Source organism: Harmonia axyridis, chromosome 1 (assembly GCF_914767665.1).
Source record: "Harmonia axyridis chromosome 1, icHarAxyr1.1, whole genome shotgun sequence".
In the NCBI taxonomy this organism is placed as follows: Eukaryota; Metazoa; Arthropoda; class Insecta; order Coleoptera; family Coccinellidae; genus Harmonia; species Harmonia axyridis.
The window spans coordinates 9711944-9736750 of NC_059501.1; the positions used below are offsets into that span (position 1 = coordinate 9711944).

At 32.6% G+C, this 24807-nt stretch overlaps 1 protein-coding gene across 2 annotated transcripts; it reads right to left on the reverse strand.

Moving 5' to 3' along the window:
* LOC123688977 (vacuolar protein sorting-associated protein 13) lies at nucleotides 1–23942 on the reverse strand. 2 transcript variants are annotated; one of them, XM_045627755.1, is made up of 42 exons: nucleotides 23746–23942; nucleotides 23515–23636; nucleotides 23374–23460; nucleotides 21432–21635; nucleotides 21146–21366; nucleotides 20943–21087; nucleotides 20486–20877; nucleotides 20216–20408; nucleotides 19682–19922; nucleotides 18979–19233; nucleotides 18508–18853; nucleotides 18113–18370; nucleotides 17605–17764; nucleotides 16641–16873; nucleotides 14792–15086; nucleotides 14512–14735; nucleotides 13676–13828; nucleotides 13348–13622; nucleotides 12968–13154; nucleotides 12620–12886; nucleotides 11487–11769; nucleotides 10902–11182; nucleotides 9802–9990; nucleotides 9557–9740; nucleotides 9295–9497; nucleotides 9103–9240; nucleotides 8606–9052; nucleotides 8390–8551; nucleotides 7602–7857; nucleotides 7299–7546; nucleotides 7017–7232; nucleotides 6647–6850; nucleotides 3906–4190; nucleotides 3705–3853; nucleotides 2920–3647; nucleotides 2263–2438; nucleotides 1964–2205; nucleotides 1289–1484; nucleotides 989–1228; nucleotides 751–920; nucleotides 448–697; nucleotides 1–358 (listed from the first exon to the last, which is right to left on the reverse strand). In XM_045627755.1, exons 2-42 carry the CDS (start codon nucleotides 23612–23614, stop codon nucleotides 158–160), a joined length of 9684 nt encoding a protein of 3227 aa, XP_045483711.1. In that variant the 5' UTR covers nucleotides 23615–23636; nucleotides 23746–23942; the 3' UTR covers nucleotides 1–157. The 2 variants fall into 2 exon arrangements, with proteins under 2 accessions (XP_045483711.1, XP_045483710.1); XM_045627754.1 differs by having other exon boundaries at nucleotides 23515–23942.
* Nucleotides 23943–24807: the final 865 nt, after the last annotated feature.

The window sequence follows — 24807 nt, forward strand, 5'->3', positions numbered from 1 at the left end:
TTCATACGTTCATATATTCATATAATATTAAAAAGGCGTAAACAATTCAATAAAAATAAAAATACAGGAAACGGCGAATTATATAAAAATAACATTGATACTTCCATAGCGTAAGTTCCTAATTCACAAAATCATGAATTATTTTTTCTTGTATAATTTAAATGTTTCCTCTCAACGATTCGATTTTCTGGCAGACAACTTCTTTAAGATGAGGGTTCTCAATAAGTATCACTTTGCCATTTTCATTGGATCCGAACATACCAAGTACTTTCTTCTTTTCTGTTATTGGAATGAACACTCCTTTCCCTACAACTTTAGCTGGATGTGTCAGCTCTGACCAGGTAAACGACCAGTCCACCTAGATAATTCATAAGTTATAATAGACACATATATTTTGTAGAATTCATCAATAAAATATATATGTAAGTCAAAGTTCAATAGCTTTACCTGCCATCCTCCGAATATTTCATTATGTACGATGTAAGCCAATCTTTGGTCAGTCAGTAACAGTACTTCCTTCTTATCTACATAATGATGAAAAGCATATATGTCTGTCTTGGCATATTTTCCCTTATCCAATTCTATGAGAAGTTTGTAACCTTCAGCTTCTTGCTTGTTGAAAGGCTTAATTAGACCATCTGCTTGAATGAACCTCGGAGGCCTGAGATGTATTGCCTCCTCAGCGATATCAGTTGCTCTAAAATAATACCCAAGGTAAGTAGAGTGGCACCCAAGATGTATATTATTCACCTTTTAACTGCATCTAAAGAACCACTTGCGAAATCGATGACGCCTGAAGTTGGCCTGGCTATTAAACCTACAGCACCTTTACCAAGTCCCTTGAAGAAGCCACCAAAGCCTTCTTCTTTCGCACCAGAAATTGGTTTTGTGACTACGCCTGTTACACCGTCAAAAACGCCCTGGAAAAGAAAACACAAACGATTTTAATTATACCCTTATTCATAACAAGTCAAAATAGTCTTCCTACCATCACAAGACCCTTTCCGCCTCTTGCAAATCCTTCTTGAATGCTTGTTGGCTTTTTACTGATCTGATCTCTTCTCTTTCTCTGGTACTCATCATCGAACGTTAAAGCCGCCACACCTTTGCCCATTGCTCCGGTGATCCTAGAAACTGCACCAGCAGCGCCACCTACCGTATGTCCGAACAAACTTCTCACTCCTAGAGCTACACCCTCGGCGAATTCTCCAGGTCCTTGAATAGCTCCCTAAATAAGAAAAAGAGTTAGATCTAGCATGTGAACTGACATTTTGACAAAATATATCACCTGGAATGGTTCATAGAACAAATCTTCAACACCCTTGGTTATTCCTAAAACTAGACCATATGGGTTGCCTAGGACATCTAAGCCAAGAACCAGAACGTAGAGTTGCTTGAGTAATTGGCCTATATAATGCTTCGAAGCTTCGTTTACAAGCTGCTTTTGTGTTAAGAATGTATATTCTCTCTCAAAGAAAGCCAGCCTTGAAAATAAAAAATAAGTAACAACATAGTTCCAGCAATTCCTTAGTTAGAAGCAGTGTTGATCAAACCACAATCTGAACCATGTGGCATAGTAGCACATTCGATATTCTCACTTTAGCATTAGTTTTCTTTGATTTCGATTTTCAGTCGTATTTTCTGTCACTTATTACCGATTTATTTATTTTTCTCTTCAAGATATAAATACAAAACTAGACAACACAATGAACGAGAATAGTGAATAATCCATTGATACATCTTTTCATATTGTCTGCTGAGAATCTAATATGTTCACAATTGTCGTACTTCCAAGGTTACAATAAGCTGGAGTAAAGGAATTTAGAAATTTTGTCGATTTTTTCATAATATATGTTTGTTATGGATTTCCTAAATAGACATTAGGTGAGAATATGTAAATGAAGCAATAAATAAGTAATGTAAAAATTAAATTAAAACGAATGGAAAATACTATTGTACTCACTTGAAAATGACATCTTGCATATCAGTTACAGTGACACCGACACTGCTCAAAATGACATTGAGGAAATTAGAAGTTTCTGTTGATTCTCCAGCACCAGCACCCATTGAAAAACTGACGTGTATTTTGAGAGGTGAGAAATGGAGAACATCATAAAAACTTTTCTGTTCTTGTTGAGCTTGAGTGGATACATGAGTATATAGCTGTTCATCAGCTACTGCCATATCTCTATCGAAATAATCTTTCTAAAAAAAGGCAATATGTTGAAATTTGTTATATTTCTTCTGATTTTTGTGCCATACCTCTTCTTGTTCCGTGTATTCTTTTGCCGCTACGATTCCTAACATTGCGTTAACGAAACCCATTTCTACTTTTACGTGGAATTCTTGGACTAGAACTTTGAAATATTTGAACTGTTTAACCTGACTGTTCTTGATGAATAACTGGACAACACTCATTTCTGCAAAAGGTCTGATCCCTAAAAAACACAATATATACATAAATAAGTTTTGAGAAGAAGTAATAATAATAAGAAATAATCTATTCAATTAATAGATCTATCAAAAGCATGACTCGAATTGATTATTTTTGGTAATTTAGCTCTGCATCTACCATTCAACAATAATTATTCCAACAAAATCTTCAGCAATTAACCCAAACCAACCACTCCTGGAGCAATGTAACAGGAGACTCAAGAGAAGCTGGCCAATTGACCTCAGATGAGGATAAAGAGTTCTCACTACGCAATTGATATGTATTGAAGGACTGTGAACTAATAAGCTTATATAATACAATGTATTATGATTACTAATAAACTCATCTGAAAGAAATACGCTTCAAAGTTGGGAGCTGCTATAGGCGTTAATAAAATTCAACAGAATGCCTGTTGCATATCAATTAAGTGTTAACAATCAGTACAGAAGGCTGGACAAGGCAATAATGACTTATTTTCCACTCACCTGTATTCAGGGCTAAACTTTTCGGAGGATTTACTGTGGCCAAAACAACAGGAAACAGACTATTCGGCAACTGGTTATCGATTTGCAAATTATTCAGTTTGGCATGAAGCTGCAATTGACTGCTGCTGGTCTTCTGTTGGAACCACACTGCTGTTTGGAAGCTCCTTTTCAGTTTCCTCTTGTTTGGCTTGTACATCTGACCAAGTGCAAAATCGACTTCCATTTTTCCACCTACATTGACTATACCCCTCCTCAAGTCAGGGTTCATAAGGTAATCTTGATAAGCGCTTTCAATCATAGCACTTTCTTTAGGATTCATGTGTTTGAATCGTTTCGAAGTATTTTTGCAAGTTTCCCAAATAACCCCCGAACTTGTGATGCCCATGTACATGACGTCTGTCTTCTTTGTGTTGTCGATTAACGACAATCCAAGACCGTGAAGTGACACTGTCAGTTCTTGGTCGATGGTCTCGAATTGTTTAGCGGATTGTACGTTTTCAGCTATATAAGAGTCTTCCGTGAAGAGAAGTACTCTTTGCATACCATCCAAAAAGGATACCCAATAAATTTTATAACTAGTCGATTTTGTGCCTACTGTATATTCCCCAATTTCGTCTTTCCTCAAGTCGTTTTCTAGTTCAGACTTGTTACCACCTTCCCAGACAAGAATTCGAGGACCAGATGGATTTTCCCAAGTGTATAGCATCGACTGCCTTTTCTTCAATTTGCTGAAAATATACAACAATGTTAATTTACAAACTTGAATTTGAAATTGTGATTGTCACCTTATTTTAGCAGATTGCTTCTCCCAGAAATTCATATCATCTCTAGTATGGTTCACGATCAAAGCAGGTGCCATTCCAATACCATAAGATGCCAAACTAATATAAATGCCACCCTCAGTAATTTGTATATCTACGTTCACACCACCATACTACAATATATATAATAAGAAACTTCAAAAGAATACAGACTCAGTTGTTTACCTTATTATCCATTCTTAGTAATGTGGTATGGCTTTCTGTGTACAAAAATGGCTGTGATATCTCTTCTGTTCCGAATATGCGGAGTCTTAAAAGCTTATCGTCATACTCGCTAATAGGCCATAGAGATGCACACGACTCAGGTTCCACTTTGAGCATATGATCAGCTGGTCTTATACTCTCTTGGAATTCCATAGCGAATGAAGTATTATTTATAATTACATAGTACGGAGTGAAGGTAACTTGTTTAGTTAGGCCATTGTTCGTTAACTGATTTGTAACTCCAACCTTGAAATTTAGATCGAAATTGATTCCTCGCTTATCACTTGGTGAAACATAATTTCAATATTAATAAAAGAAATAAAACACTTGACTATACGTTCCACAAATTTTAATAAAAATAAATAATGTAATGATGTTGACATGCACGTTTCGGGTTTCATCCCATTATCAAAACTAAATATAAAATATACACACAAGTACATATAAATTCTACGTAACAGATGTTAAAACCGGAGACAGGCGAAAATCTAATTGATCGTTCACAATTGGGAGATTTTGTTTTTGAGCTGAAGATATTTCCAAAAACTCCAAGAGATCCAAACGTTTACCTTTATCACCTCTATGTAAAATTTTTGTTTTATTGAAATCTATAAAATGATTGGAAGTGATGCAGTGATTAGAAAAACCCGTTGTTGACTTATTTTGAAGAATCGATCTTTTATGTTCTTCAATTCTAATTCCAAGAGATCGACCGGTCTGACCTATATAAAATGCAGGACATTCATCACAAAACAGTTTATATACACCACTCAACTGTGAAATGTTCAGCCGATTCTTACCACTAAAAAACATTGTTCTTAAATTTTTCTTATTCGTACATATAACATCAATATCGTTTTTTCTGATTCTTTTACAAAGTTTATCACTAAGAGATGGGATATAATTGATGTATACAAATTTTTTCATTTGATTTTCTAACTGAGGTGGATATACTAAAGTTAACAATCTCTTCTGTTGTTTTTTAAAAATTAATTTGTTTATTATATCAGGATGGTAGCCGTTGTTCTTGGCTAACACCTTTAGAATTTGAATTTCTTTATCGAAGTTAATTGCTGACAATGGAATTGAGATCAGTCTATGTACTAGGGTGTGGAATGCTGACATCTTGATCTTATAAGGGTGTGAACTGCTGTTATGAATCAGAATATCAGAGAAAGTGGGTTTTCTGTATATATTAAATTCAAGATGTTCATTTATTATCTTTACCTGAATATCCAAGAAATTTAAACACTTATTATTAGACATATTTTAAGAAGTCTCATGGTCTCTTCTTTCATATAAACAGTGATTGAAGGGTTTTCATCAAGTTGTTGGTTCACTAAGTACTCGACCTCTGGTATAGATGGAAATAGATTTACTACGTCAAATGAGACCAACCTTGCATTTGTGGGGATTTTGAGTGTTTTTAATTCATTGGTTAACTGAATATTATTTTTGATTGAATATATTGAGTCATGTTGGATCATATCAGGTAATATTGAATTAAGATGTTTACATAGTTTTGAAGCAGGAGCGTTGGTATAAGAAACAATGGGTCTCATTGGGCAATTTTCTTTGTGTATTTTAGGAAGGGCATAAAGAGAAGGTATAGTCGGATTCATGACAGTCAAAGATCCAGTCAGCTGAGATAACATGATAGGGCAGTTTTTGATCGTCTTTTTGATGGCATTCTGATTCTTCAAAATAAGTCAACAACGGGTTTTTCTAATCACTGCATCACTTCCAATCATTTTATAGATTTCAATAAAACAAAAATTTTACACAGAGGTGATAAAGGTAAACGTTTGGATCTCTTGGAGTTTTTGGAAATATCTTCAGCTCAAAAACAAAATCTCCCAATTGTGAACGATCAATTAGATTTTCGCCTGTCTCCGGTTTTAACATCTGTTACGTAGAATTTATATGTACTTGTGTGTATATTTTATATTTAGTTTTGATAATGGGATGAAACCCGAAACGTGCATGTCAACATCATTACATTTTTTATTTTTATTAAAATTTGTGGAACATATAGTCAAGTGTTTTATTTCTTTTATTAATATTGAAATTTAGAATTATGGTCATTTCATTTCTATCTCAAGAGAAATTGAATTTCAATATAAGATATAAATGAAGGAAATATCATTAAATATCGACAGAAATACCTAACATCTTGTATAGAACATTGCTATTTTCTAGTGTAATCTTAGTTCGAATATAAATGTTAGATATTATTTTAGGGTGTTCCAAAAAAAGTTGGACCTACGTTCATGAGAAGTTTTTTACTTGAAATAGTGTCAGGAATATATTATATAAAAATATTAAATGATCAGTTGTAATTTTATTTTAGTCTTCACTTTCTAATCAGTATGTTTTATAATTTTTGGTTGAAAACACTTCTGTTCGAACTTTGTATTGTCAAAGATGTTGTGCATAAATTTAAAAAAGAAATAAAGAACTATCTTGTTGACATGTGTTCCTAGTAATTTTTAGTGTTTTCTATATGTTTATTTATTGCGTTACTGTATTTGTTCATTAAAATGATTGCTTAGTTCTTGTATTTTAAGGTAAATTCTGGTTTCAGTTTTTAATTCAAATTTTTAATTTGTTTCTATTCTGACTTGTCTTATGTCATTTGATATTATGAGACCAATAAATTCTATCTATCTATCTATCCAATAAACATGAATCAAATAACTTACCTGATATATTTGGTCGTCAGTTTTGCAAACTATCACACCAGATGATCCGGCAACATCCAGAGAAAACTTATCTGACCAAACACCATCTCGAACACGAACGGAAGCTTTCTTTTTTGTGAAGAAATTCTTGGCATTGAATGAAAACAATACAGGTTTTTGATAGTCAGGAGGGTGATGTATGATACTTGTTATGTCATCAGAGCTCTGAAACAAACAGTTTTATAGCAAACTTGACAGCTATCTATCAGTAGATTAACTCAAAAAGTGAATAATGTCGATTATCTTGAATATCTCAAAATAACGTTTTTGTTGAAATTTTTCTTACTGTCTTAATTAATTTAAGGGCTCAAAATTTCAAAAATAATTGTACCTTGTACGAAAGCAGCAATCCTGACTTGTTCAACATCCAGAACGGACAGTACAATTCCAATTCTAGAGTTTCATGTCTCGTTTTCCTATGAATTCCTAGATTCAAGTATACTTTCGCAGAACTATCGTAACTAACGAATGTCCAGACGCTGAATTCCTCCATCTCTTCTGGTATTTGTTGCCTGCAACTCCATTCTTTGTCCAGATAATCATCCAACTGAGAATTATTGAAATTAACATTTTGCAGATTTACTGTTCGTGAAACTGAAAAATCTCCACTTACCCTGATTACTACCACCGATTGACCAGGGCTACAATTTGGTAGTTGCAAAGTATCGCCTGGATTAACAGGAATTTCATTCACAACATTTTCAACACAGCAGACAATTGGAACTGGTAAATAATTCTTCAACGAAACTGAAGGTCTCAAGTGGACATTATAACAAGTGCTGGCCATTGTATGACGTAGGGTATTTTCATGGAACACTTGATGCATTTTACCCACAACCCTGATTGTGAAAGGTTCAGTACCTGTAAATTAAAAGCTTATAGCAATAAACATTAAATAAATATAATTCATAATTACCTTGAGATACATCTTTAGGACGACATTGTAATAACTTAGTTGAAGTTAGATTAGACTGTAACTCCTTCCATACAAAAGGCACTGAAGTAACAGAATAACCTTCCACTGCGAAGAAAAGTTCTTCTGAAGGAGTGTAAACGCCGGATAGAGGTATATTGACTACTTTACTAGGTTGTACTATCGCTATCCTCTTTATTTCGTTACCCTTCGCTGTGAGAATGTAGATTTCTATAGGAACATGGAAATGGTTGTGAACCTGGAAACATTCAGAATAGTCATTTACAATACAAGTGCAGATGGAATTGATATTCTAACACAAGTTCAAAATTCAAAAACGAGCCACGAAGTCGCGAGTTAATGAATGAATGAGATTTTGTATGATTATTATAAATTATTTTCTCTAATTCACTGAATTTTAATTGAAATAAATGGAATATAGCCATAAATATCATTTAGTGATCTCTGCATTGAAAAATGTTGGTTGGTAGAACTGTTTTCTACATCACAAATTTGACAGATAACAGATACATCCGTCACAGGAGAGTTCCGAGTACCAACATATAATAATAAAATATAATCATGAAATCTGTGTGAAACTGAGAAATTCCCGCACGATTTTGTTCTACAAGACAGAATAAACGGATTTGCCACAGAATTAGAGGAAAATTATAATGCTTTAATAGTGGATCATTATAGAGCATGGTAATAAAAAATTATTCAAGTGGTGCGTCAATTTCTTGAAGCAGGGTAGATCAAATTTTAATTGAGTTCAAGTCAAAAAATAATACCTGAAGGACACTCCTGAGGGTTATTGTCATGATGCCATCAAGCATTTGAGATTCAGAAATCACACCATATGATTGATTATTTGAGCTTCTGTATTTGAGTGTAAAATACCTTGTATCTGCCCTGGCAACAGGTAGTTCTAGCGTGCAATTCATTTCGTTAACCTAAAAGAAATAACTATAGATTTTCACAACTGCATTTCTATTTGCATAACTTACCCTAACAGACAGATATCTTGATTTTACTGAATAACTTTGGGTAATCAGCACATCACTGAGTTTAATATACTCTTTTTGAGATTGTTTCAATTCGAGGTACACTTCAGCACCTGTTTCAAGTATAACTTCATTGGGCTCCATACCAAAGTCTGTTCCGGTAATTTTAAAAGGACCTTGTTGGAGCATAAGTGTCACAGGACTACCAATTTCATTTATAAATTTATGGGAAGACTGTCTTTTGACAGGAACAAAATCTCTCTTTTCCATCGCAGAAGAGAAAGATCCACCCAAATTTGTCAGCACATGCAGACACGTTTTTGTCATGGTAAGCTCTAGAGTTGATTTGGATATCACATCTATGCTAGTTACCGGTTGCAGCGAAATACTTGTCATATCGGAATCAACAGGACTCATCAATGACTGATCTTCCGGGTTGTTTATAGCCATCTGGAATTTGCATCATGCGTGATGAGGAGATTAAAATTATTCATTGTTACCTCTAACGTCAATTCCCAAGGCACCAAAACGGTTTTCCCAGCTTTTTTTGTTTGCACTGGTTCAATAAGAGGTTCCCAAAGAGCGAGATAGCTGTTGTAATAACCCATCATCATATTGAGGGAAGCATCAATATTCATCTACAAAAAAAGTTCAAGGAGAAGGACTAACAGGAAGGTAAAACATTAATATACCTGGGAGCTCCAATTTCGTACATTACCATGGAACTTACTTTCGAAAAGTAACATGGGCAATGTTTTCTGTCCTTCGCCAGCTTCCAATGTCAAAATTATAACAGGCATATTGATAATGCATAATTCATCAAGGAAGTTATTCACTTCCAATGAAACATCTGCTTGTTTGGAATTAATTTCTTCGACTACATCAATGCCAGCATCTGGAGAATTTTCAAGTAAGTGGTCCACTTATTACTAAGATTAATATTATATTTCTTACCTGTTCTTAAATACCAGTAGTCATCGTCGGAATATGGTTTAGGTTGCCAAAGATCGGAAAATTGGAATGGATCTTCCTCTTCTTCTTTTGACGTATCACTTGTTGCAGTGAATTTTGAGGAAATGTTACTAAGTAGGCCGATGGTTGACGGAGAGAGACAGAATCTTATATCGGTGAATAAAAGCTACAAAATCCCAATTGTTAAACAAGCTTAACATAATTTCACCCGAAGAAAATCAACTGACCTCTACATGTAATCCTTTATCTTGAGGAGTCGAACCAGCTATACAGATATTTATTGGGAACAAAATATTACTCATTGTTTCATTTCTCTTCACCGGATTGTAGTTGCAAGTTATCAATTCAAAGTCGGTAATTGTTCCGTTAATAACTTGATGAATACCTTGGCTGCGATATTTCAATTGAATTTCATTCTGGAAATTTGAATTGAATAAATAACATTTGTCGATAATTGACTTCGAAGGTGGTAAATATACATGAAGGCCTGAAAGAAACTTGAAAAGTTGATGCGATAATAGTCAAGAACTAAAAAAATGCCACGCTATCAAAGTGAAGTTTGGGAATCAGCTACTTCTCATCGGTGGGAGATAAAGTGAAATTTTTCGATATTTCAGAATCTATCCCTCAGATCTTACTGTAATTTTGTGTGTATATAAAGTTCATCCATAAATGAAAAACTATATCTAAACATTCAGGTCTGTAGCTTTCAAATAGGAATGAGTTATCAAGTTTCAATGATCTAATAAATTTTGTAACAGAATTCAAACTAGTGCCATCCGCAATCAATCAAATTCATTTGTAAATTGTGGCCTGAAGAAGCAACTTGCAAATATAAACACCTTACAACGAAAACAAAATACTCTTGTAACTGAGATATTTTGATTTTTTTTAATTATTTGCAGAGAGGGTCGAATACATTTCAAGATGCAAGAAGGAAGTAATTTTCATGACGTGTTGAGTGCATAGCAAGAACACACGGTGACATTCATTGTAACTGTCAATGAAAGAGTCAATATCATTTGAAATAGATGATTAATATTTGGTCATTTACACAATGAGAATATAGCTCTAATGGAGCCCAATGATGATGTGTCGAAAACAATTTTGGGAATTTCAGCGCTTAATCTTAATAGAGCGTCACTTCAATCGTGGAACACCCTGTATAATGGAATTATCGTTTATTCCTATAAAAATTGTAACAAATAAAATAATGAATGTTATTTCATTAAGTCGAATTTGAACTAGAGCGTAAAAGCTCCCGACTTCAAACCAGAGCTTCAACCAATTTTTTAGGCTTTCTATTTAAACAAAGTTGACGTCTTACATGCCAAATTATAGCGCTGGTATCGATGTTGTCCATATGCTCCACAAGGATGATATCAGGTTTTTCTATTTTCAAATTAACCGTCATTTTAGTTGTGCTCTGAGTAGAAGTAGCGGCTGTTTTATTTTGCACCGATTTACTGGAAGGTGTTTGTTTGGCAGTTACTTGTGGTGCACCTCCAACTGTTTTGTCTGCTTCCAAAGTAGTGTTGAAGAAATCCATAAGTTTCATCATATATTCAACAGATAGGATGAAAGTAAAACTGTAAACTCTCAGGTCAGCTGTGAAACAATTATTAACGTTAACCATCAAACGAAAATTAATTTTAGTAAATAAGAAAATATTGGGAATATTGGACACAATTTTATTCTATTGTTCAATTTGTAATAACGCCGACGTTTCAAAACAGTTCGTTTCTTTTTCAAGGCTAGTTACGACAAACAATATTGTACGCTTATTAAAATCATTAAGACAATTTTCAAGGAATCGAAATTCTTTCACACCGCAGATAATCAACATCAACATCCATCAAGTTATTTCCAATATGACAATAACAAGTAATAATTAATTTTAGTGGGTACTTACCGAACATTTCGTTTTGTTTCTGTTGATAAGTGATGTCGAGCATGCTTCGAACTTTAGTATCGCTCTCTGCAACTGCTTCATCTTTCATATCACTTCTTCTTTCAATTAGGCGTCTGATCAACTGGTCTCTTCCGGGTCTCATATCGTCCAAAGTACAATTTAATAGGAGAATTGATGTACTGAAAGTACCATCAGATAACTGACGTCCTTTGCAGGATAATCCTTCCAGAGAAAACCTTCCAAGGGGATAAGTAGGCTCCACTCTCAAATTGAGTTTTGACTCCTGATAAAGAACAATAGACACACAGTATAAATACAGAGAAGAATTGAATTACGTCATATGCAGATTCAATTCAATTGTAGTATACGGTACACTGCATTTAAATTCTAACTGCACTATATTGCACTGGATTATACAGTTCATGATCACCTCAAAGTTTATTAATAAAAAAAATAATAACCTACATTAAAATCGTCAAATAATAATTTGAAAGTAATGCTAATCGACTTATTAAGATCTTAGGATAATATCGTATTTAATTTTTGTCCAAATTCACGAAAATGATTTTCAGCTTTTCGATCAACCTATTTGTTCTGTTACGTTACTGTATTTGGAGTCAGAAATATTTGTTTATTATTTATTTTATATTTGATGCTACAATTTTTATAATTTGTACATATCATAGTTTTATTCTGCGCTACACTAGTAATACTTCCTTTGAAGTGGGTGTAGTTTAGAGGATGGCGAGAATTATTATAAATTGTTCAGTGCTACACGATTTCACAACAGAGTGCAGAGTAGCAATGAAAATCATCGAACAGAGTGGATATTATAATTACTGAACGAATGTAGGTCAGAAATGCAAATCAAGATGATTTTAAGTATACTTAATTTATTTAAGCAATGGCATGACGTTTGCGATCCACGGAAAATGTCGTTTCAGACTATCAAAACAATCTTTTTAATGCTTACAAAACAAAATTTGAGATTTCATTCCGAAGGATTCTTATGAACTCAATATTTTATTTATTATTATTATTAAATGCTGATAATCATGAGCAATGAGTATAGCGAATACATATAATAAGAATAATTTCTAAATTTTTATATACTTTTCAAAATCAAAACTCACGGTTGGTGCAGTGAATAAACTTATTTCCAGTTTGTCCATAGTGAGAGTAAATCTTAAAGTTGTGTGGACAGCATCCTTTTCGCCTTCTTCCTCTTTAACTGAGGAGTCAACAGTTTCATTCTCTAAAGTGATAATAACACCCCTGTTACGGAAACTGGAAGCTGATGTACTTCTTTTCAAGGTCATAGCATGCTCTTGTGTTCCTTCAGCTAGATTACCATTGAGAGTACTTGTTACAGTAGCCATATCAAGGTGGCTGAATCTAACCTGAAAATAGATTTGAGTTTGAGGTGGAATGTCAGGTAGTTCAAGTACACATTTTCAAAGATTAATAGCAATGAAGCATACCTTGATTTCATCAATATTTCCTGACATGTCAATATCTGGGATGACCTTGTACCAAGAAGCTGATAAATTCCTCTTAATTATCAGTTTTGATGATAGAGGTTCTAAAATGATTGCCTCTTCGATAATCTGATGTTTATCGTTCAATTTTACTTTTGATAGCTTCAAATCAGATAGAGTGACTCGTAATCTAAAATACAAGTTTGAGTAGAGAAACTTTACACATTCAAACATATTTTCTAAATACCCCCAAAATTAATTTTTTTTTAATAAATATCAAGTTTTTAGAAAGATCAAACACCAATGCTCCTTTCAAACCATACCAAATAATTCAGGCTTATTTAATTTTCGAAAACCAGGAAAAGGAAAATATATGCACTTACCTATCTACAATTACAGGACCATGTCCTTTTTTATCGCCTGTATCTAATGTGTTGAATCTATTTGTGATTGTAATGTGTCCAAGATCTAAAGCTATTCCATCTAAGCCTTTAGAGTTTATTGGTACAATGATATCAGGTGCTTTAATGTTGATGTTCAAGGAAATCTTGGTAGCTTTTTCATAAGCTTCTTGAGCACTCTGCTTAGCCGCTTCTGCTGCATTCGCTGAAGCTTCGATAATAGCTTCTTTGGCAGCTTGGAAATTATTCAAGAAATTCTACAAAAATGAATGCTGTGAAAAGTACCAGAACACTGATTTTAGTTACTCACTAATATATTCGTGACAAACCAGTTCAGGAAAAAAATTTTCAAGCCTCCCATGCTTGCATCGACTATGATATCTGGACTATCAGGGGCAGCACTTTCAATGTTATTCATCACAATTTTAGCGTTTAAGGTTTCCTTCCCAACTACAGTTAAAATCTATGGAAAAAAAAAAGAATAATAAAGAAATGTCTGTTTTCTATATGCTAATCGTCCTTAAAATATGTGAGATCTCTTAAAAATTAAGAGGTTGTGTAAGTTAAATAAAATTACGTGACGTCACTTGGATGTATTCATCACATCAATCAAGTGACATATACCAAAGCATTACATTATAACTCAAACGGTTAACAATTAAAATGTAACAATGTACAATGGCGAAAGGGTGTAAACTACTACTATGAAGATAGTGCCCCAAAATAGGGACAAGATGGTTGAAACTCCCTCAAAGATATCCTAATGAAATAGCGGATAATTCAACTGTTTTCTTTTGTGAAGAACACTTTGGGGTAGTTCACGAACTCACTAAATACTAGAATACTATACTAATTAATTCAAATTGTTGAAATTCGCAGTAAAAAACTAATGCAAGGAAACAAAAATACAAATAAGACACGCATTTGCTTCAAATTGACATCAGCATAAGTAGAGTTTTAATAACTTGTTACGCACATTTCATAAATAATTTTTTTGTCAAATGAATTTTTAAAAGTCTAATCTATGAAGTTGTCAATAAATAAGGCAATATTTAAAAGAATATTTAAAGAAGAACATTTTCAAACAACATCTTTTCTGTATCTGAATATTTGATTTTTTTTTTTTATATTAAATATGTTTCTTACCTCTTTGTGAATAGTACCTGGATTCAAATCCAATACCCTGAGGTCTTGTAAGTTAGTTAATACAGTTGTATTGGAGTCTTTCATAATAATTTCAGCTGTAATGCCCTTTATAGCAACTTCAGAAATTCTGAACTTTTCAGTGGAGATTAAAACTTGGAGTTCCTTGAATTTTAATCGGAGTTTAGTGTTAATTACTTCCTGTTTCGTACCAGCTCGTGCTGGACCTAAAAGAAAACAAGTAGAAAAACGTTTTGCTTGAGAGGGATGGTTTTGAATTTACCAGGTTTTGGAGCCAGTGCTTCACTGATGTCAGCCATTGCCTTAGATAAACTCGATATATGAGATAAGTTGCTCATCATTGAAATGGTCCTCCTTAACTGAGCCCCTGAGAAACGTGTTTGTTGACCATCTTGCGATGCTGATTCCTCTAAATCAGTTTGCAGTTGAGTTTGGAACTGAATCATGGACAACAGTCCTTCTTGATGAAGATTGATGTTAATTACCGAAACTTCAGCCGTTAATTTCATCTTACAGGAGTTGTAAAGTGTATGGAAATCGGGTGCTTTCTCGTCTACCTGAAAACAAGATATTTTTCATCTATCCTGCTCAAAGAAATAAAAGCAGCACTTGGATAATTTTAAATATTTTAAGTTTCAAATTGATCCATATAAAGAATAGTTGAAAACAATTACTTTCATCTGTTATACCGCTACATTTTTGTTTACAAGATGAAAAGACACAAACGGCAAAAAAAAATTCCAACGTATTTAAGTATTATTGAGTAGCATACTTCCACCGCTATTTCAATGACCTCTTTACAATGACAGTTTATGCTCAAAATTAGTCTTCCAATGGCGATTCAGTCCAAGTTGTCCAAAAATTTCAATAAGATGGTCCACAGTTGAAGACAGGACGTTAAATGAGCTTCTCAAATTGTCCATGGGTAGAAAGCTTGTGAAACTTTTCACAGATTATATTTCATGATTTTAATTTTATTAGCAATTTTCGATTTGGAAAAAAAGAACAAATTTCAATTAGCAAGTGTAAAATACAGAACAAAACTAATTTTGCTATGAATATTCAATTATCAGTTGAAGACATCCAAGCAAGAGTACCTTTGAATTTAGAAGCATTTGTATCTTCTTTTCTTGTTTGCTCTTATCCCATAATGGACTAGTTTAGTGATGTTGATAATACTATATTTGACACGATAGAATTAAAATATAGAGCAAAACTGATAAATCAGTGAAAAAATTTTGAAAATCCATCAATAAATGACTGAGAAATAGATTATTTAAATTTACGTATTTTAGCGCGGAACATCTTTGGTCTCCGACCCGTCTGTGACGTCACGGCACTGGCCTGTGATCGCTACACCATAAATTACGTTTAAATACTTAGCCGCGCCAAGGCTCTCGCGCCGTTTGTAGTTGTACAGTGTAGTTTTAACTCGAGTTTTGTTTTTATGTCACCCTAATGGAAGAAGGCTTCGTGAAAGGACAAAGTGACAATTTGCCTAAAATAGATATATTCGCAGTGATGGAGTTTTTTTCTTCAAATCCATCTTATGTCAGTGCTGAAATAAAAGGAGTTAAACTTTTTAAGTAAGTATCTACTTTTGAGTTTGCTTCATCATGGTTCAACTTATAACGATGATTTATTTAAAAAACGTTTCATAAACAGTTTGTAGTTGAGTACTGGTTGTTGAAGTCTATCAATGGCAAAGCATATTTATGTGAGGAGTAAAAATTAAAAAGAGAAAAAAGTAATTTATATGTATGTATATAGTAAGTTATTTCAGCCATCGTGTAACGAACAAAACACGACACGAACGGCACAAGTGATTGTACACCAATGAATTCGTAAGCACTCTGCGAATACCAGTCGTCTAGTGTGTGACGTCACGCCACTTACACGTACTATGAAATTATTCTTCCAAGCGCAACTTCAAAGTCCCATAACTTTTTCATTTCTAGAGATATTTGAATGATTATTCCACATTTTTGTTTCATTTTACTTAAATTTTTAGAATTAATCCTTAACAAAAAAATGAAAACTAGTCCATTAAATCAAGTTGTGTTAATTTCTTGGAATAGTGTGTAAAAATATGATTGGTTAAAATTACAAACCTGCAGATATCTCAGACTGATGAGGTCCTCTGTTCCTATGTTAGGAACTGAAATGATATCTATAACATCGTCAGGTCGGAATTGCTTGAATTCGATTGAAGCTAAGCTGACACCCGCTTCCATACTGCACTTCTTCTGAATTAGATCGCATTTTAAATTATGAGCCAGAATTGTGGCCACATTTATCATAGGAGACGAGGAATCTTCTTGATGACACAAGGTTAGTTTTAATTCTGGAATAAAATGGGTTTTTGATTATAACAGGAAATAATATAATTTCAATCAGATTCTCAAAATGAAAGTTGAAACTTCAAAAACACGGCTTTTAAAATAAAGTTTGTCAAATTTTTCAATATTATATTCGAATCTCAAAGTTATAAACATAGGTAGTGGAAACACACCATTTAAAGTGTATCTAGACGTCAGACTGTATTATATTTTCATATGCACAATATTATATTATGTATTACAAAATTATATTATTTAATGATAGAAGAGCACAATAATACTAATCAAAATATGATAATTATTATATTATTATTATAAATATGATATTCATATTCACTTCAATGAATCTCGGTTGCATTCTTCCCCGTGATGTGTCATCAGTTGTTTTGTTCCTTTATAGTGATATTAGATATTTTTAATTATTTACTTCAATATTTGCCGAAATATTACAAAACTGTTATTCATGTGGAACGTCAGAAGTGTACTCTATGTGAATTGAGTCAAATTTCGTATCCCAGGTTGTTCCCTTGTGTTTTATTTCTGTCCCACCTGTCAAATTACTTAGCACATGTTATAGATAATATTCGCTTAGTGAAAATGACGTATGCTTCCTATATCTATGTTCATTACTCTCAGATTCAAATAAAGCAAAGAAAGTGAAAATCGATTAATACAAGTACAAAACAAAATATTAATTTTATAATTGAATTAACAAATATTTCAAGCAACTTGATACCTTTCATAACAAAATTGACATCCAGACTAATCAATTGATTTGTGATCTCGTCAATACTAGACTCATTGTGAATACTCAATTTCTTGCGTGGTGGGGGTTTTTCTGGAATAACTAGAGATCTCACATTACTTCCACGACTACTGGAGCGATGCATTGTAAGCTGAAAAAGAGAAAACGAACAGAAAATTAATTATGAATTCCATCTGTTCTACTTATATGTATTAGTGTTACTTATATAAAACCATCGTACAAAGAAGTAGGACAACAGCAGTGAACAGCACCGAAAATTGTTTTGTTCAGCTGACTGGATACTGACAATGATTCTATTTATATTACAAATGCATAATTGAAACACGCATTTTTAAAAAATCTTTCCTGGTCTTGTTCAGTATGTTACTCGACTATCCTAGACAACACACATATATCTATTATGGATGGATGGAATATCAACTACCTTATTTCTAGATTTAGATTAGTTTAACACATTTCTGAGATGAAGTTTACTCACTGGTATTTCCACTTCACTAACTGAATCTGAAGGTGATGGCAATGGTATACTATTCAGGAGAGAGTAAAGAAGGAGTATCTTTGCATCAGACATAGTTACGTTGATAGATGGCAGTTCTCCTTTTATTTTGGTCAGAGGAAGTCTAGGATCATCCGTAAAGAGGCACTTATGGAACATCATATTCAAACTGACAGGAACTAACACATGCATGTCAGTTTTCTTAGATTCCTTCAGACATGACTTCCAATCTTCATCTCCCTGAAACATTAGATAATAATGTGTAATAATTTATCTACTGAATGAAATAAAAATTAAAAAAATTTGAAATAATTGATTAGTGCATTAGTAATGGAATGTTATGTAGTGATGGTTTGAATCTAGAGGCTATAACTGACCTGAGATAGTAGAATTTGGAGTTTGGTGAACTCCAAACGAAACTGATCATAGCTCTGATCAATCATCTCTTTCAGTATCTCAGACTGTTCTTTACCCTGAGCCAACATCTTACGTATGTTTATAGATGAAGGTTCTCTTTCCATAGAGTACATTTTCAAATTACCAAGATTCACTACGATTACATTTTCACAAGAAGTATATTTGCCCCCATAAGGTATAAGAACTATTGGAGCTTGAAGATCTATCTTCAAATCTAATAAGGTGTGCTGTTCAATAGCGTATTGAAGTCCCACAGCTGACTTTTCTTTGAAGTTAACAACTCTTTCAGCAGCTGCAGCTTGCAGTCTGAAATGTAGAGTTCGACCAAAATAAAGTTTTTGAAACTATTCTCAGAAGAATTGAGGTCTCTATTTCTCATTGCAAGTGTATAAAAATTCACTCAAAATTGAAAAAAATATTGAACTACTCACTGTTCTAAGTCATCATCATTATCAACATGGAAGATTTCCATTATTTTATTAATTGTAACGGCATCATAAATTATTGTTATTGGTTGTGCAGTCAGATTCAATCTTTGATCACATTTTTTATCCAATGGGTTTGTCTCGAATGTGGCTTCTAAAAGAGCACTATCTCCTCCTCCTGTTTCAGATGTAATGATATTCGGTATGAAATTGTCTTGTTCCAATCCATAACTTGTGAATTCATCAATTTTAACGTGTACCCTGAAAGAAGATTAAAAAAAGGAGTACTTGAAAACTATTTGAAATGAATGAGGATATACTATGAACTTATTTGAATTTAAATACAAAAAATTCAAATTCGAATTTTATGGTGTTATGGACAAATGATAAGGAACAGACGATGTCTGTTCCAAAACAAAGATTTATTCTGATTAACTTATGAAACTTCTTAAATGCAGTATAGATGATGAAATCAATCAACACATCCAGTTTTATGGATTCTATCATGAATTAAATTGAGCCCTAAAACACGAATCAAAATCATTGAGTGGGTGGAAATTGAATGAATAACAGACTTAGGATATAAAAAAAAGTTCGATGGCAAAATACAAAATAAGAAAATTAGTGAAAAAGGAATTTATAGAAAATTAGAAGATGATGAAATAACAAATACATATATTGACTAGTACATGTTACTGGTCTTACTCACTTAATTGCTTGTGCTGCAGCCCTGCTGTCATATCTGCACTTGACCCCTTTCAATTCTGTAAATAAGGCAGTTTTTGTTTCCATGTGTTCATCTTTGATTTCGAACTCCAATGTTCTGAGTAAAAATGTTGCTGACATGTCAACATAGCTTTCAGGAAATATAGGTGGTGGTGAGCCAGCTTGATATCCAATGGCTTTATAGAGCTTCTGTTTTTCTTCTGAACTCAAATCTTCATCAGTTTCTAAAATAATTAACAATGTCAATTCTATCGAAATTATTGAAATACACATATTCAGGGTGTTTGAAAAAAAGGGTCTAAGTAGCCAGGATAGGTAGAATGTGGCAAAATAAGTTGGATATCTTCATTAAAAAACATTAACCTGTTGACTAAAAACCAAAAATTATAAAATTTTCTGATGCTTAAGTTATTGACAAAACAAAGATGAATCTTGAATATGGATGCAGTTGAAAAAATTTTGTATTGAACAAACCCAACTCATTTTAAGGAGTTCTACCTCCCCTAGTATTACATACGGTGTTCTCCTTGATTTTCACTTTGTTCCTGACTACTTCCCCACATCCAACTTAGCCACCCTTTCTTTGGTTTAGAAGCCTCCAATCGCCTCAATCTTTCAGCTTCAATGTCAACTCTTTGTCGAATTACGACAATGTTAAATATATCTAATTTGTCTTCCATGTCATCCATTTCCGGATCAGATGCATCTGGCTAAAAAAGCATCTGTTTTTAGCAAATTCACATTTATTTTCCACCTTTCAGTTTTTTTTATGATTATTTGAACTTACCTTCGCATTACCAATTACTGTGTCATGGTATTTCTGTTGGTAGGCCTTGCACAAATCTCTATGTGCGCAAATATGATTCCAATCCCAATTGTTCTTTCTTCTCTTAACCTCACTTTCCAGTACACACTTGTATGCAAACTGCCACCACTCTTTATAGTGTCCCCGATAACTAGGTAGATCTGGTCTATATTTTCTAAATGGTTCAGCTTTAATCATACGATCCATAGCATTTGTTAAAGCAATTATATCTTTATATTGCTTTTTACTAAGACCTATATAAAGTTTCTTCAGATCTAGATTAAGATGAACTTTTGGTATGGAATAAGCTGGTTCATCCTGTTCAGGTTTTTGATTCAATTTTAACCTTGCCGAGGCGTTTATTGGTCCCAGGACTTGAAATTAAAGTACATTTATTTCACATTCTATTTAATAAGTAGGTACTAAAAATTCAACTTACTGTATTTGTATCCTGTAGGAGTTGACTCTGTACTGTTAGTTGCAATTCCCTTCGTAAGGCAGTCAACCATATTAATAACCAATTTATCAGAGTAGGTTTCAGTTCCACAATTCCAATAGACGGCCAAAGAATCCAGTGAAACAATCTAAAATATGGAAATAATTCATTAATTGTTTTTTTTTTCAAACATAATGCATACTTACTTTGAATATTTTTGTGATGTTCTCTTGTGTTATTTTTGGTTCCCAAGTTTCATCAGTACTCAAAACATTGAGTTCTCCTAGTGTAACACCAAGAGCAAATGGCGATTCTGGATTAGTTATTTTATCTTCATATCGGATATGAATATTTTTTATATTCAATTGGAGATTTTTTATTATCTGTGTGATGAGCTTTTCAACAAAAGTATAGTCTGCCTTTTGAACTGTGGAAGAATTAATGAGATGAGATATATTTAGATGAATTTATGTAGTATTATTTGAAAATAACCTTTCTCTTTCTCTTGTTCCATCTTTTTTGCCAATTCAACATTTTTGATGAGCACTTTCTTTGCTTCAAGGGCTTTAGCCTTCTCTTTATCAGGATCATATTTGGTTTGTTTATTTGGTGCAGCAAGCAGATAAATATCTTCTACATTGATGACAAAAGCAGCTCCATATAAATTTTTCCAAGGTATTTTGAGAACAAGCTTTCCTGAAAGTATTTGGAATGAAATTTTTCACCTTTTTAGATCATTGGCTCAAAGAGGAAAATAAGACTAAGGCTCTTATAACTGTTTATCTATCTGTAACTATATGGATAACTTTTTTCAACTACCTATTTTATATACAAATAATTGAAGAAGACAAAAAATTCAGTATATGTGAGATGAAAAGGTTTTGCTGGAAAGCTTTTCAGAAATGGTTTAGTTTTTGAAATAGCTTATTTAGTTATGAAGTATGCACTGCTGAGATCATAAAATATCTCGCACTCCCTGAAATTTGAGCTATGAGAATGAAAATGTTAAAGAAATTGTGGTAGCGCTAGAGTACTGATTGATATTATTTCATGTTTTAATATAATTCATGTTCATTTTTTTTCCTCTATATGTGCTTGGCTATTTAGATCATCTACACAGCGAACATTTCATCAACTATAAGACTCTTATTAAATTCATTAACCACCACCAGACATGCACAACATTCATGACCTAACCAGGATTCGAACCTGGTACCTTCGACACCACAGTACTCCTCAGTCCACTTTACTACCGAGGCAGTCAAAATCATGTTTATATGACCCAAAAACTCAGTTCTCTTGGTATTTTATATTTATTCACATGAGAATATTATCTTTTGTCAAATCTTTCAAATAAATTTCTCACATAAATAAAAGATCTCTGTGAAGCGCCAAATGGCATTATTTTCCTTGAATCAATGCAAAAAATTTCATGAAATCACAGTTTTATAATTCAAAAGAAGTAATAAAACCCCAACCCAAGGGTATAAGATGAAGTCTACTTCATAAAAATGAAACCATGAATAATTTTTGTAAATATTTACTTTTATTTATTAGAAAAAAAAACTATATTTCATTGATGGCTAATCCCATAAACAACTGTAGATTTATATCTTTGATGAAGAGACATATTACTACATGTAAATTAAAGTGTTATGAATGAATGAACACATATGAAGGCTACTCATTAGGTCATCGCTATAATCTGATCTCATTTAGTTGTTAACCTAATTAATTTCAATCCAAAATCATTTCTGATTGAGGTGAATGATCTGATTGCTCTTTTCAATTCAATATATGATATTGAAATTCATATACTTGGTTAATATCCTATATAAAAATAATACCAAGAAATAATTGAATAAAATTTGTTTCCACAAATACAGAACATGAGACATTATTGATGATGATACCCAATTTCATTGAATTATAAAAAAAGGAAGAGCATAAAAATTGTTACATTCAAGATTGAAAGAGCTAATGCATTCAATATGACGAATTATTCACAAATTCAAACATTTTTGATGCCTAATAATTTTTTCTCTTTAGCATTTATGTACTCCAAAAAGAAAATTAAGAATAATTGTTTTCTCATAATATAAAAATTTATATAATGTTGTTGTTTCATTTACTGATAATTTCTTAATGATTTTTTTCATTATTGTAAGATGTATTTATGGTCAAGATTGAACATGAAATACACATTTCTCAAACATTAATTGTAACTCAATTTAAAATTATCATAAAGGATGCTATGATGATAACTGAAAGAGAAAACAGGTAGATATTTCAGGCTGATAATATAAAATTTTGTTAACAAAATGTTGAATATGACAGCATTGTATGAAGAATTGAGCATTAAGCTTTAGTTTAGGAAATGTTAGTTATTATTTTAATAATAAGGAAAAATGTTTTTATTTGTTATTTTTCTCACCTATTTTTCCATAAATGGTTTGTATAGGCAAATCCAAATTATTCAAGGCAGATTGTTTCAACTGCAAATTTTTCAGTAAAACATCCCCTAAAAATTCATTATTTATTTCAATGAAATTATCCCGAACATGCGTTATCTTACCTCCCCATATTCCCACATTCAATTGGTTTGTATCCAAGTTTTCAACATAGTCCCCAAGAACACTGTTCAAAACTTGAACTAAAACACTTTCAAAGACCATTTTGTTTAAATTTCCCTCTTATCTGAAAAAGTATTCATAAACACTTCCGTATACCAACTATATCAGGTGTGTTCCCATATCAATCAATGAAGTTATTTATAGTTATGATATCAGAAGTAACCCAACATTACCTCCCAAATAAACGTTGTTTTTTAACTCCAAATCCGATGTGGGTCAGATCAGATAATTTATGGACTCCATAGATCAAATGAATAAATTTATTCAGAACTGACAAATTTCACAGTTCAGAGTATTTGAACAAAAAGTTTTTATTTTGAAATTGCTGTCACTATTAAACGTGACCTTCTATTTACCATATGTGACAGCCGAAATAATGAGGTTATATTATTATCTAACGACAGATTTATTAATCATAGAGGCAGAAAATGTACCTCTGTGGTAAATATTATCATAATCATTATTATAAAGCTTCCATTACCAATGTATATAGATAATAAAAATGTCAAAACTTTCAAGTTTCAAGACTTGAAGCTGAGTTAAATAAAGACATGAGTAGGAGAGTGGTAGTTTCTCGAAAATAATTCACAAAGCAGATGACGCCACCATCTACCGATTTTCGCTAAAGTCAAAATAAAACAGGCCCAGTATGGGGACGTTTATTTCATAATTCAACTGCTAATACTCATACCTTAGAATATAGATAGATACAGATTGTTAATGTTCTTAAGACTCGTACTGACCAATTTTTACTTGTCGATTTTCTTAGATAACTATTTTTTCAATTATGTATCTAAGTTTCGGTATTAAATATTCGTCATACTTAAATTAATAATATTCAAACCAACTCTTATTTTTTTCCAACCCCCTAGATTTCGTTGATGGAACTGAATATAAGGAAATGTTTGTTGATCTATGCGATATATAAATTTAGTTATACATGGAAAGCGCTCATTTTGGTTTTTCTGTTTCAATTTTCTTCACTTTTCATTTGTTCAACTGATGCTTGTTCAATATAGATTTTACGGAACTTCTCCATTTTCTTTTGAAAGATAACATTTAGCCTTATATTTTCTTCATTTTAAAGCAGAACTCATTGAAATTAACTAGGTATATGACAAGGAAAGTAAAATATTCAAATAGTCAACTGAATTAAATCTGATTCAATCTGCCCCTGTCCTTCCTTGGGTAGTTCATAAAATTTTCCAAAGAGATTGCTATCTTCCATAGTAATA